This window comes from Anabrus simplex, chromosome 3 (genome assembly GCF_040414725.1).
Source record: "Anabrus simplex isolate iqAnaSimp1 chromosome 3, ASM4041472v1, whole genome shotgun sequence".
Lineage (NCBI taxonomy): Eukaryota > Metazoa > Arthropoda > Insecta > Orthoptera > Tettigoniidae > Anabrus > Anabrus simplex.
The window spans coordinates 263,555,744-263,570,390 of NC_090267.1; the positions used below are offsets into that span (position 1 = coordinate 263,555,744).

Consider the following 14,647-nt stretch of genomic DNA (forward strand, 5'->3'; position numbering starts at 1 on the left):
GTTCAAAAGCAAGTAAGTCAATAGGTGCTACTCTAGCTAAGGTGAGGATTGCAGGTTCGGGTACCATACGATATGCACATGCTATTCGCAACGCTGCTCTTCGTTGTACCGCAGCCATCATTCTCCTATACTTTCCTATCTTCAGTGATTCAGCCCATACCTTGGAGCCATACAGAAGTACTGATTGGATTGTTGACATCAGAAGTCGTCGTTTGCTGGATCTCGGGCCTTTGATATTGCCTATCAGTCGACTAAGTTTGGTCATATATTTCACTGCCATTTGTCACCCTCCAGATATGATGCCAAAATGCAAGTTTGGTATCAAGCGTAATGCCTAAATATTTTACACTCTTAGTTGTTTCAATGGCTATCTCTCCAACTTGAAACGACACAATGGTCTCAATTCTTTTTCTTGTCAAAAGAACAATTTCCGTTTTTATAATGATGATGATGGACGTGGCACAACTGCCAGATCAAATCAAAACTATGTTTTTCACACAAGAATTGAAATGAAGTTACCATATTTACACGAATAATCCCTGCATATTTTTAAAAACGAATTGAGACACGAAATTGGGGTCAAAGTTGGCAACACACTCCTGGCTCACCTAGTTTTTTATGGTGGGTGTACATTTATGCTTTGTGTAACTGCAGATGGCATAAAACTATCCCCATATGTCATATTTAAATGGAAAACTATTCAGAGTTTTAATTATAAACTGCCTTTACATTTAAAAAAATAGTATTTTACAGAGTAATTTAAATTCAAAATTTCTCCGTTTCACGATGGAACCAGTCTTCCGGAACATGCAGGGGTAGCTTTCCGCACTTTCACTCACTTCGATGTGTCTATAGTGTGTTTTATAGTTCCTAAGTTCGAGTGAAATAATATATTTTTTCGTATTTCGCGTTTTAAGGAATGCTACAATATCGCATAGCAGGCAGTGTGCGGAGAAGTAGAATCCGCAAAGACTGTCGTTGCCAACAGTAGGCGAAGAAGCGTGGCTCATAATTGTAATCGATTCGTACGTACCAAACAATATTGTCAATGCCGATGAAACTGCATTTATTTTTTTAAATGTTTTTACTGCCGAGCCCAGATGGAATGGATTTACTGTTTTAAGGGAGATGCAGTCACTGTACTGTATTACAATGCAGACGGAAGCAAGAGACTTCCTCCCTTCGTCATAGGAAAGTTTGATAAGCCACGATGTTTTAAGGGCGTCAGACACTTTCTGTGCAAGTAAAGAAGGAACATTAATGTGGCTTATCTTAATGTTGATGACCGGAAGACTACACTGGATTTTTGGTTGTGCTGGTATGGAGTTTTCGTACAATAATTCCATGTCATCTAGATACCAGTAGTTGATAGCTGTAGCACAAAGTACCTCTCCATTACTTTGGTTTTTAGGCAGTCTCTTTATTGTGTCATTGGTGGTTTTTTTTATTGCTCCCTTTGATTCGGGACTTGTTTAAGACATAGCGTTTCACCTCCTAGTGCTTTCTTGGTATTCCAGAGAAGCAGCACCTAGTAGCCCTTCATCCTTATTTCGGTTCTGAACGTATCCACGTGTCCATCTTTTTTTCAAATTCCGCCCTCCGGTAATCTCTATCATGGTTTGGTGTGTTTGTAGGTTTCCTCCAAGTTTGCTCTCGTTCGTACGGTGTCCTTCCTTCATAGACATCTCCTGAATCTCCTGTAATTATACGGTAGATCTCTTTGAAATTCTCTCTTCTTGAAGTTTGGGGTTCAGTCTAACTTGTGCCTTAACTTCTACATGATTGGTTATAATCTTTTTTGTCTTGCTAGGTTTCAGTAAATTCTGTGTATGGGCAGTGTCAAGCCTCACCTTGTATATTTTGATGCCAAACCAGGCTCTCTTTGGTGGGTTATATTGTACGTATGAAAGCCTACCCTTGAACTTCATCAGACTTTCATCTATAGACACTTTTTCTCCAAGCACATAGACCTTTTGAAATCTATCTAAAAGTACATCAAGCACAGGCCTTACTTTCTTAAGTTTATCACCAGCAGTTCCAGGGGCATCACTAGATAAGTAGAGGAATTTATTTATAAATTTGAACCTCTTGAAAGGCATGGTTTCCCCAAAAATTGGAGTTTGCATAACCCTGCGCTTAGACCAATTGTCTTGGAGTGAGGGCTTCTTATTTTGTGATGTTACAATACACAGAGCAAAATGGGCATTCATTTCATCCATAGATACAGTAAACCAGTGTTCTTTTTCACATGAAATTACCCTGTTTATATCCTCTGCAGCTGATACAAGACATTTACTTGCTTAAGCATTTCTCTTTGATTAGATGTTCCCAAAAGTCTACTGTTAGAAATTTGTTCACAATTTTCAGTTCGTTAGGGCATTGTCCTAGACACCTTTTGAACAACACTATTTCACCTGTTGCGATTCATGAATGATACTCTTGAGTATTACTTACATGCTCCCAGTTTCATTCCCTATCATGTAAAAGATGATTAGAAGCCCTTGGTGTGGTATCAGATGTAGGCCTGAAATTCAGTGACACATTTGATGGCAAAACAGCACTTTGTTCATCCCTACCAGCACTCGCGTCACTGTCACACGAACTACTTCCACTAAATTCATCATCACTTATTTCTATATCAATGTCACTCTCGTCTAAAAATTCCCTTATAATCACTTTGTCACTCAACTTGAAGTCGGCCATGATTTTGCTTACGATAAGGTTGCTAAGATACAGGTTATTCTTTCCATGGAATGACTGTGCAGAAGTGTTTACTGAATGTATCAATGGAATAAAACAGTGCTTCCATCTGTCAAGAGGTTACCTTACTAATATCGAATCCTTTCATAAAGAAAACCGGCTTGGGGTGGGTCCAGAAATAAACACTACGCACGGACGGAGAGATCAGTCTTTGTACCGGAGTGTGGTCGATAGCCAGGACGGAGAAATCCGTGAAAGTACGTCAAGTGGTTAATGCATTGTTTTGGCTGCTTAGGATTACAGCTAATACTTGTCAGAGCCTTCCTGGATTTCTAGAACTTCTCCATCTCTTCTGACCACTTTATCCATGTTCTACTCACACTTTCCAGAAGGTGCTTTATCTTGTGTATCCTGGTCCTGTAATTACTTCTTTTGAGTCAGTACTTTGGGGGCAGCAGTCAGATTTTCCTCTGCAGTATCTGTTGGAGTGTAGATCTCCAAATTGTGAGAAGACTATTGTAGCAACCATTAGCACTACTCTCATCATTTACACAAGTCACAAGCTTAATAGTTTACCATCTTATTTACTCTTTGTGCCTATCTAGACGGTGATAAACAGAAGGCTAGTTACCAACTTACCTCATGAGCTGATGAAGCTTGTATGTTAGTAATAAGAATAAAACAGTGTTATGAATATTCATGATCAGTATTACAATTATATACACACTGAAACCTTGTTAGTGTGTTCTTCATTAACGTTTTCTCGCTTAGTGAATCTTAATTTATGAGCTCCGATTCCCATCATACTAAATCTATGTAACAGTACCTCGCTTATTGCACCGTGAATTTTTGCTGTTTCCGCTTTTAAAAAAATGCTATCTGTTTGGGGTGTCGACCTATATAGATCTTTTGCCCCTGCTATTACCGCTTAGTATGATCACATTTTTCCTAGCCCTGAAATTGTTCTTCATCCCTTGTGAAAGAAGAATGATTTCCAACACAGATAAGAGCCCTCGCCACAGGAGGCAGGTAAGGGACAGTTGCATGATAATGGGGAAAAGGCCTTTAATAATTCTTGAACTTTGCAGTGCAAGTTGCACCTTTGGTGAACAAACTGTTAGCCTCAGCAGTGTTTAGTTTTGCTTGCTGGTTAGCAACGAGATTGCTGAATAGCCCAGTGAGCCTGTTTATGATTTTATTTTGCAATTCAGTTAGAAGTTAGAAATTTATTGTGTTCAGTGATGAAGTGAAGGGTAGTGAATATTTATTGCGTGATACCTGTTGATTAGGAACATAATCATGTGCAGTTCATTAGTGTGAAACATGTTTGTCCTGTAATGGCCTAGTTGTTGATACGGAAAAAGTTGTAAAATTGTTTACCTATGAAAAAATTTAAATCCTTCAGGAAGTGGACTAGCATCTGCTACTTTAGGTGTGTGGAGGCAGCACAAATGTTAAAATGCTCACTTCTGAGCTTTGACTAGAGTCGGCTGAAGTTTTATAGCATTCAAAATGGTGACCAAAGTAGTTATTTCGCACATGGCCAGATGTAGCCTCCGAATAATTCATGGTCAGAGAGTGTGACCAGAAAACAATATTTAGTAATCCACTGGCCCAAAATATAAGGCTTCAACTAACATTTGTTTTAGAAAGAGTGTGATCTGCCATAATATATTGTCCCCTTTTCCAGGGTCGCTCAGTCGGCAGAGTGAGAGTCCCAACGGGTGGAACATTCGCAAGGCTGTCTTCACTATTTCGGGACAGACCTTATGAAATTTATATTTGCAGGGCTATAGGTGATTGGATAGGTGACATAGCATAATGAAAATCAGAACAAAACATCATTTATTAATAAAACGGCAGTCTGGACATGCCAATAAGAAAAAAACTATTTACTAATACACAATTTCAATATGACTGCTTCTGATTTGTTAATGTGAACTTATATACACTGCATGCTTATGGGTTCCATTAATTACAATCAATCTTCACTTACACTCCTTGTCTGAAACCATGCTTCTGGTCTAAACCGTTGATTTATGAAAATGTAACATTGAACAGACCACAATGTTAGCGAAAATGTCGTTATAACCAATATTGCCACATTTGATCATTTAATTATACAATATTTCCTTGATGAATAAATTCTTTACCAGTTCTTTCAACTCCTTTTACAAATTCTTGGCTAATTCCTATAAATTAATTCACAAATTCATCATGAAGTCTTTAGAAAATTCATAGATTAATTCACTGGAAATTTCTTTTATGAACACTTAGGAAAATTATTGGAAAAATTCTTTTTACAAATTCATTAACAAGTTCTTTGGAAAATTCTTTGGCAAGTTTCCCCTCCTCCTCTGATTACGTCCGACTGTATTCCTATATTTGAATTTTTAAACAATCGTCCACTTTCTAAGTTGCTTATAGCTGGATAGTAGAGTATCACATGAAAAATCCCCAAAAGAAATTCTACGGTTTGAAATACTGATAAACTGTCACACAATTGCACAATCTCCCCCAATTATTTATCAGCAGATTTTATCACAGCATCAAGATCATTGTTATTGTTATTTTATTATTATATTTTCCTTCTGGATTAGGTTGAAGACCCCTGCATCATATTCACAGATGATAGCAATGAATAATACCGTGACGTGCAATAAATGACCAAAATTATGATGAACAAAAATAATCACCACCATCAGTTATGGGTACTTCTAAGAATGCCCTCACTTAGCACATGGAAAAATTACTAAGTCTCTTCTTTACATAATACAAGTTGTTGAGCCATATTTTATTATTCCCTGAATGACTAATCATATCACTATAATCACAAATACCTTGCCTTGCCACCTCTGTAAGAAGAGATGTTGAGTCTTGGCAAGGCATCGTGTAGAGTGAGTGGAACATCAACTCTCATTCAAAAGTGATCCAATCCCAATACCTTCACCACTACATTTTCGAAATTCTGGTCTGAACATCCATTTCTTGAAACTTTCAGTGATTTGGGATGTTAAGAGTCGCAACTGGATCTCGACCATCCACTCACTCTATCAATGAACCCTTTTCTTAAAATTTATTTTCTATTTGCATTCCAATCTGACTAAAGTGCCTCATGAGATCTTGGATTGTCTTGTTCACCAAGATATAAATTGACGAGGATTGTATATAATACATCACCAGTGCGTTGCTCTGCAACAGCTCTCCCAAACACTTTTATCATATCTGAACCATCCACCATTTCTCTTGCACACCAATGACAATTCCAGTTGTATATCAAGCTGTATGCTAATGGTTGTGATCACACTATATTATTTTGATATTGTGACCATCTTCAGAAGAGGTCAGTTGCCTCATAACAATCAAATTGGTAAACAGCTATATTGTAATCCAGTCAGATAACCTTAGTGCATTTGTGTTGCCAGTACCATCTGTGTTCGCCCATGACGAGAGCCTTATTGCTATCTACGTACATAAAGTTCGTGAACCTGTTTCCGGAGATAAAGGCACAGATCCAGGAAGTATTTCGACAGCACAGTAACCTCCGCAGTGCAGATGCAGAACTTCAACAAAGGGCCTCAGAATATCTACAGTTGAGCATCATTGCATCCACTGATGTGCTGGTGAGTAACAAACTAATAGATGCAATGAGATTCTTTTCATTTTTTTTTTGAGTTGGTCAGTAGTCCTTACACCAGTTCCCTGTGTTACTATATGCTGTGTTAAACATATCTTATCCATTAAACTACTTCATATTATATCTGTTCTAATCTGTTTCATTTTGTCACGTTGGTCTTTCTGTACATGCATACATCCTCCAAAGCTAAATGCCTTAGACTTCAGTACTCGCCTTTAGAGAAAACTAGCTGTTGTAGATATCGGCCATAGATGTGAGATTTTGGATCTCACAGGGAACTTCAAATATTTGTGCTGAATATGATCTGATGGCTTAGCAGGCTATCTTTTTTTTTTTTTTTTTTTTAAAGAGACAATCTCTCATAGTGCATTGGCACTGCACATACCTTTTGCAGTGGTCTCGATTACATGCATTAGCAGTGCATCTAGATGTGTGTGCTAGTTACCAACTGATGAGCCTAAATTGGCACACTTGGGTGAAATGCTGACAACCAAGAATGAGTTAGCTGGAAATTTTATGATTTCCAGTAACAAACCGATTTATATTGGAATTATGAATTTACATATTCAGGACAAATATTTCAAGTCGTAATGGGAAGAGAAATCTATACTGTAGTGCCTATCCATCTCCTGATTACTTCCCACGTGTTAGGGAGCAACCTACATCTTCATAGTGAAGTCAGTTGCTCTTGAGTCTTGTAGGTGATTTAACAAGTATTGTTCAGAACATAGGTGGGTAATGAGAGACCCTGCTCCATGAGCTGACAGCGTGAGCGTTGTAAGAGCAGAGTGGCTGACTTCTAATAGTTTGTGCTAGATGACTATAAGCAGAGTCAAGGCGCAAGCGTAGCCACAGTCTTGCACCTGGCTGCATGCAGTACAGTTGTACAGTTCATTCATTGTTCATTGTGAGATTCTTTGGGGTCAGCACTGATGAACTCGTGGACTGGTGGCTAAAAGCTCTCAGGGGGTTTGTTCTCATTTTGAGACATCTCATTGTAGTAAGATCAACTGGCTGCAGGTCTGATCATACTTACATTTTAAGTTCTGTAGGAATTATTTCTCAAGTTCTTATAACCTTTAAAATGTTTTTGTAGCTTTTAACTTCACTAATTGCTTTTTAGAATTGTAGATTCAATTTCACATTTTTAATTTGTAGAGTCCTTTACTATTTCTTTTCTAATCAATATTCAGTGTATCGTGTATTTTTCTTTGGACAGCCTCTAGGTTGAAGAATTTGTAAGAATATTTTTTGTTTAATGCTGTATTCCCAGACAAGCTTGTTCTTTTTTTCTATGACTACAGGTAATGGTCAAAGGAGTATTTAGTTATCGCAAGTCAAAATAATTCCGTTACCTACACATAACCTTATGAAATCAATTATCTTATAATTTAAAAACAACTTTAGTACCTAGCATTTGTATGTACAAAACTTAACTTGTTTTCTCACCATAATTTAATGCACTGAATAGAATGAGACATTTGGTACAACAAAACTGTTTAAAAGTTTAAATGTTTCAATACATGCCCCTTCATTAGTTGTAACTGCAGGCCGTTGCTAGGCTGTACCTTCAGTCAGCAGTGCGGATACACTGCTCCTTTACCTGCTTGAGCTGGAACGCTGCTCATTGAGCTGAATTGTGCCTGCATTTGATTTAGACTGTAGTGGTATTTCTGTGGCATATGTGATGTCTTACGTGGTATATGTAAATATGAGAAAGATACAAAGATTTGCCCAGTGATGTTACCAGTGAAATGTTAGAACATAGAGATGGCCTATTTAAAGAAGAATCTTACTAGTGATGATATCAGTGCATTTAGAGCATAATAATAATATTGGTTTTTACGTCCCACTAGCTACTTTTACGATTTTCAGAGACATCAAGATATCAAAATTTAGTCCTGCAGGAGTTCTTTTAAGTTTGGGTCAGAAGGCCAGCACTTCAACTGGCTGAGCCACTCAGCCCAGTATTTAGCAAATACTGCAGGTTCAAGTTCTACACTTGCTGAACTAGGGTTGTTCAATCACTTGCCATGTAACTAGAGTGCGAGAAATGAGAAGTGCTGATAGTAGGAGCAAGTTATTTTCTTAAATCTACATTTTCATTTGATTGCCTTACAAATGTGTTTTTGTGATTAGCATTTGTTTTATAACAGTGTATTAAATGAATGTTCTGCGTATGATTGACTAAAATTGCTTTTATGTGCTTGGTCCACCTAATTAGTTGGAAAAGTGACATCCTAAGGTGTTTCATTGGGTTACCCAACTTTTCTACAAATTCCTGGCTGTTTCTAGATTCTTATTTGTTCTTCTACACTGTCAACAATGCAGATAGAAGGCTCCGGTAAGTGGTGTCACTGGCTAATGACCTTAGCTTTTCATCTGTCCTTTCCTTCAACTGGAACATTAATTAATCACCTTCACCACTTTCTTCTAGCAATGCATTAGAATGTGCAAAAGCAAGAGTTATTTGGAAAGCGAGACATGTCTTTTTCATTCTCACTTGCAACAAAATCAAAATTATAGCATTTGTCACGTTTTTAATGGCATTGTGCAAAAAACTGTATTTGCTCGCATATAACTTGCACATTTTTGACAAAAGAATAAGTGAACATTTTCAGTGCATGATATATGCGGGGATTTGTGTCCAAAACATCGTATTCCAAAAAAAAATGTGAAATTTACATTAGACTATTGAAACAAGACAACTGGCGTACTTACCCTATTCATTGTCACTGCCTTCACTCTCCGAACTATTCTCGCATACATCATTCTGGTCACCATCGCATACTGCATCATCCTGACTTCCGTCCAACATATTTGCGATGCCTGTCTTCAGGAAACTCTTCACAGTAAAGTCTGTTGACACCATGCCCGCATAACCCAGTCACACGAGTTCAACTGACTGCCTCTTTATTTTGCCTGCTGGTGTCGGCTCATGTTCCCCTCCTGCAACCATTCACGTACAGTTTACGTATGTTGTCCTTGAGGGGCTTGTTGACGGAAGCATCGAAGGACTGTAGACAATGTGAGAGTCCACCAGAAATTAAGACATCGGTTTTCATTTCCTGAGGACATTTTTGCGTGTCCTCCCAAGTGTCCACGGAATACCCAAACTTTATTTCGTGTATGTACTGTAGGTTCTTTATGACAACGTCGGAAATTAATGCAAGTTATGTGCGGGGATTTTTTCCCCTGCAATTTCAAATGCAAAAAATGGGGTGCGAGATATACACAGTGGCGAGTTACATGTAAATTTTCATTCAACATAATCCACTAGATTCAGTGTTGATTCTGCTCCGCTTTCTATGTTGGCTTAACAACTCGCACACTATCCAAATGAATATGTGGCCACTGCACTACCTGGAAAGCCTGTAACATGGATCTTCTTTCCCTGTTTTACAGTAGACCTTATACATCCCTCCTCCCTGGGCAAATCTTTCTACCCTGGGAGACTGCCATTTGGACATCACCTGGTGATTGGGTCTAAGGAAGCCTCAGCCTTAATGTTTGAATACACTATTGCTCCTTTTTCCCCATTTTCTTGTCTTGCCTACCTCCCCTTCTCTTCATCTCGGAACATTGTCTTGGAATTCTCCCACCTGCACAGTATGTTCATCCTATTTCAAATTTTGAAAGAATCTTCCACGACGGCCAGTTTTGGGCAGTTGTGTACATCATTTCGCACATTAGTTGCTTCTGATTCAAATGGTGAAGAGTGTTGAATCTAATACCTAGCTGAGTTTTGAGATGAGGTTCAATCAAATAAGGGGCTCAAAAGATCAGAGTATGTATTGTCTTCGTTATTTCTTTTTTCCGAAGAACTGTATGTGGTATAATTTAATGGTGGGTAAATGGCTCAGGAAATCCAGATGTGTTCTCTTGTCAGGTTTGTAGTTGTAGGAATTAATAAGAGACAAATATTTTTAAGTTGCTGTATGTGGCCATTTTAAGGTTTTATAATGTAAGTGTGAGAACTTGTGAGGCGCTTAATCGTGGTACTATTTCTGGATTCCACTGTGTCAAACCCTATTTCTCCTTGTTGACCCTTAGATGCTTTTTGCAGGCGACTGTGCTAGAGGAGATGCCAGCCTTTCCAGAAAGAGAGTCCTCTATTTTGGCTGTCCTCAAGAAAAAGAAACCAGGTCGTGTTCCTGAGAATGAGGTTCGTGAAGGGAAGAGTCCGGGACCAATGGTCAACCATCAGACTGAGCCTGCACCTGCACAGGTAAATGATTCCTGGTTTCTTTGGCATTGTTCCTGGATTCATTGCTCGCTATTTCTTGTTTTTATAGCATTCCCCCCACCCCCAATGTAGGATCATTAAATCGTTACCGCTAACTTTATTCTTTCATCTGGTTGATGAAGCGTTTCAGTTTATACAAGAGTAATCCCCGCTAAAATTTTTTTTCAAAATTTGGCAGCTTTTTTTTGGGGTGCGGGTATTGTTTGCATCAAGGTTGGTAGAGTACTCTTGACGTTCATAAATGTGGAAGATCGTATTTTACCATTCACTTTGTTGGCAAATCTACTCTCGCTGAAATTGAGAGATGTGCCACATATATGTCAAGTCTTTTACATAGCGTCAGTTTAAGTAATGTTGCACGTTTACGATGGCTGGCATGAGTTCTCATTATAGGTCGTTCATGACTAAAGGAAAGCTCCATGTAATTGAAGAGAGCAAATTGGGAATCTCGCTGCAGGAAGAAAGTACAATGTGGATGAGATTTCCAAATGCAATTGGAAGAAAAGTAAGGCTTGGTTTGAACAATCAACAACGGCCATGCATTTCATGGGTAAAAAGTGAAGTTTCCACAAAACTAAAACTGAATAACCTACGTAGATATGTGAATGAAAAGATCCCCTTAGAGCACGTTATTTCTTTTAAAGTTCATTTCCTGCATTAAGATAGTTCACAGAAACAACGTTCAGCTGTCTTTTCGATCCGGCTGGGACTTGGAATATGATAAATACACAACAGCCCATTCTATCTTTAGTTTCATCACAGAGTATGTCGATATTCTTCTTCACTAGAGCCTCTGCTGTTCTTTTCTGGTGGTCAGATGCAACTTCTTGAAAGGAAGAAAGACCCCAAATTATAACAAAATACTTTAAAATTAGTGGATCAATTGGGTACGGGTAAGATAGTTCAATATGGAAATCGCACTCAAATTCGGTATCCTTCAGTTTTGCGCATGGTTTCGATGTCGTAATACCTAAACCGTACCCGATCAGTGAAATCGAAACTTACCCGGTAAATATACTTCACGTAGAATTCTCACACGTGGCAGCTCTTGATTTGAAAACTCGGTAATCCAGGCTCTTAGCACTTTGCTTTCCAGCTTTTCCAGAGGTATATTTGCTTTGGCAAATACTTCATTCAACTGTGCGTTTTGAGAAGTTATGTCTGGAAATATTTTGTCATTTACAACTAACCTAAGACGAAATGCTGGTTAATAGAGCAAACGCCTGAAAAGCCAACATCTAAAATTTGATCTGATTTTGATATGCTCTATTGGTGGAAAAGTATCTAATTCCCTCCATGGGAACTTAGAATTTCCAACATAATCGTATACGATAATATTCAAATACTAAATTTGTGTTACGAAGGAGCAGCTTTGACTCCTGCCTGAAAGCCTAGTGACTATACAGTGCCCTGAGGGAAGTGCCGAAAACCTGTTCGGCGATACACTCGAAAAAAGTAAAAAAAATAAACATGTAACCCTGGACATAATGTAGACGTTTGTCAAGTACGAACGTTTGACGAAACTCGTTCTGTCTTCAAGTAGAACTGCCGAAATGCACTCTGTCTGCTTCCAATTGTTGTGGACACACACTGCTTTGATTTCCGAGGATTCTCTAAACAATGCCACGCGAATGCGATGCTAAGGTGGTCCCTTATGCAAGTTCACAGCCGATCGCTTTTCCAGTACGGTACAGCAGCCTACTTCCTCAAATTTCCGCAATGACGGGACGTTAACACCAAGATCCGTCAGTATGCCGTAGCCCATAGCCATCCTGTGAGATACAGTTTCTTGAAAAACTCCTGATCGAAGATTTAGCGTTTATGGAACTGAAATTTCTGGACGGTTGATCCAGGAAATCGCTTCTTCAAGGAACGGATAATGCGGGAATTTTACAACGTGATTTAATTAGGATGCTCGCAGGACTACGTAATTTCAACAAATAATACGGGAAAAACGTAGTTTCCGGAAACGTATCATCGAGGTTCTACTGTAGTAATTTTTCATTATGTTGAGTAAAGGACCCTTATTTGCTGTTTCAAGAGTGTCCATATCTTGTTCGATATTGGTGAAATTATGGTTATAATCTTGCATATGTTGGCCGATAGCTGAAAACTTATATTTTATTGAGTTACTTTGCTCGTGCTATCTTATATTGAAGTTCCTTCCAGTCTGCCCAATGTACGACTTGTCACAGGTATTGCATTTGATCCTGTAAACTCCTGATTTAAAAAAACTGCTGATCTTGGTGATATGACGTATTGTGTAAAATGTTCATGTTCTTATTGTTGGTTTTGAAAGCTATTTTAATGCCTTGTTTCTTAAAGATATTGGTAATCTAGTAAATATCATTGTTGAACATGAAGGTGGAAAATGTTAGAGGTTTAGTTATTTCTTTTTTGAGGGTGGTTTTAAGGAGATGATTGCTGAAACCGTTGGATTTTGCAATTCCGCAGATTGTGTTTAGTTCATTCTCTAGATCCTTCTTCGACACGGGTATGCTGAAAGCTCGAACTAGGTTATTGTATGTAGCTTGTTTATGGGACTGGGGGTGCATTAAATCTTGGTAAGTTTAAGTGTTGAACGCTGTTCTCTCTCTAATTCCAAAATTTTACTTTGATATATCTCGGCATCGTCATTGTCTAACATTCCAAATAACGTTTTCGATAATGTGCTAATTAAATTAAATAAGTCTCTTTTCTAGTTTTGCAGTATTTTTAATAAACTGTTTTAAAGTATCTCGTAATTCTTGACCTTCTGTAAAACGATTAATCTCCATCTGCACTTCATGTTGGCAGGTAAGATTTAATTCACTCTGTAGTTGACAACATAACACCTAAGTCCTTTGTATGTTCTTCCTAATTTATTTAAGTTAACATAAGTGACCAATTTCCACTCTGTAGTAGACAATTGTACGTTTCCCTCATCTTTGCAATATATCCCTGGAGTTTTCTCATAAGGAGTTACCTGAAAGTCTATTCCTTCCCGAACTATTTTTCCCCAAAAATGCACCATAATTACTACATAAATTACCCAATACATCTTGAATGGAATTTACGCCTTCTTGTTTCCTACAGGTGACCTGCAAAGAAAAGTTTCCATTGTACTGTACTGTAGGAGTACTACATTTTTTGAAATTTACAAATGTTTTACTGAACTTCAAACACTAAAATAGTAATTCATTTCTAATGCGGGGCTATGTTCACCATGTCATGTGGTATGCACATGGTATTACCCTAATGAACGATTCCCATGTCGGGGTTCGTATCCCGCTCGTGGTTTTGCCAAGTGCAGACACCACAATATTTCCTATCGCTGTCTTACTTTGTACACCCCTGTTGGGTCGTTATGTCATTTCGCTCCCGTATATGCAATTGCTGCAGTCAAGTTCGTTCGACTCATTCTCTTATCAGCGGTAAGGCGTGCCGTGTTTACTAACAGCGACCCATTCTGAGGGCTTCAGCCTCCTTTTATCTACTAAATACTACAGTTATGTTAGCGTTGACTGGTAAAGTCAGTCACTCATTCGCCTTTTCAATATTGTTTCCTTGTTCAGTAAACCTACTATTTCTTCTTCTTCTTCTTCTTCTTCTTATTATTATTATTATTATTATTATTATTATGGGTATAATTTTCACTTTTAGTTAGCCTGGAGCTTTTCTGTTCACCTTGTCATATGCACACGTTATATTATTATATCTCCCTGTTCACTTCTATTCTGTGGGGTCGGACTCTTGGTTAGTTTCCCTATATGTAAGATTGACATCTAGGTTGGGGCTCTCACTAACCACAACCTTTCTGACGGGTGTTACGATAACATGCACTGTGCTCCGTTCCACCAATTATCTCTTGGCCCCTTGGTTAACCAGGTTTGAATCTCTAAAACCTTCTCATGAAATTTAGGATATGACTTGGTGGGGTATTTCAAATTAATCTTACCAGCAGTCATAGCTATTTCTGAAGTTCCGTTGGGGTAGGGAGAAGTGTAACCTACTGCGGCCTGAATTGGAGCAAATTCTCAGCCCTTTGATTCATACTTCGACCCTTTAAACATACAGTTTTAACG

General features: G+C 38.3%; 1 protein-coding gene across 1 annotated transcript in view; it reads left to right on the forward strand.

The window, feature by feature from the left end:
* AP-2alpha (adaptor protein complex 2, subunit alpha) overlaps positions 1-14,647 on the forward strand; it is a 267,807-nt gene that overhangs the window by 187,497 nt on the left and 65,663 nt on the right. The window contains exons 11-12 of the mRNA XM_067143004.2: positions 6,126-6,323; positions 10,404-10,565. Coding sequence (XP_066999105.2) covers positions 6,126-6,323; positions 10,404-10,565 — 360 coding nt within the window. The remainder of the gene's footprint in view (positions 1-6,125; positions 6,324-10,403; positions 10,566-14,647) is intronic.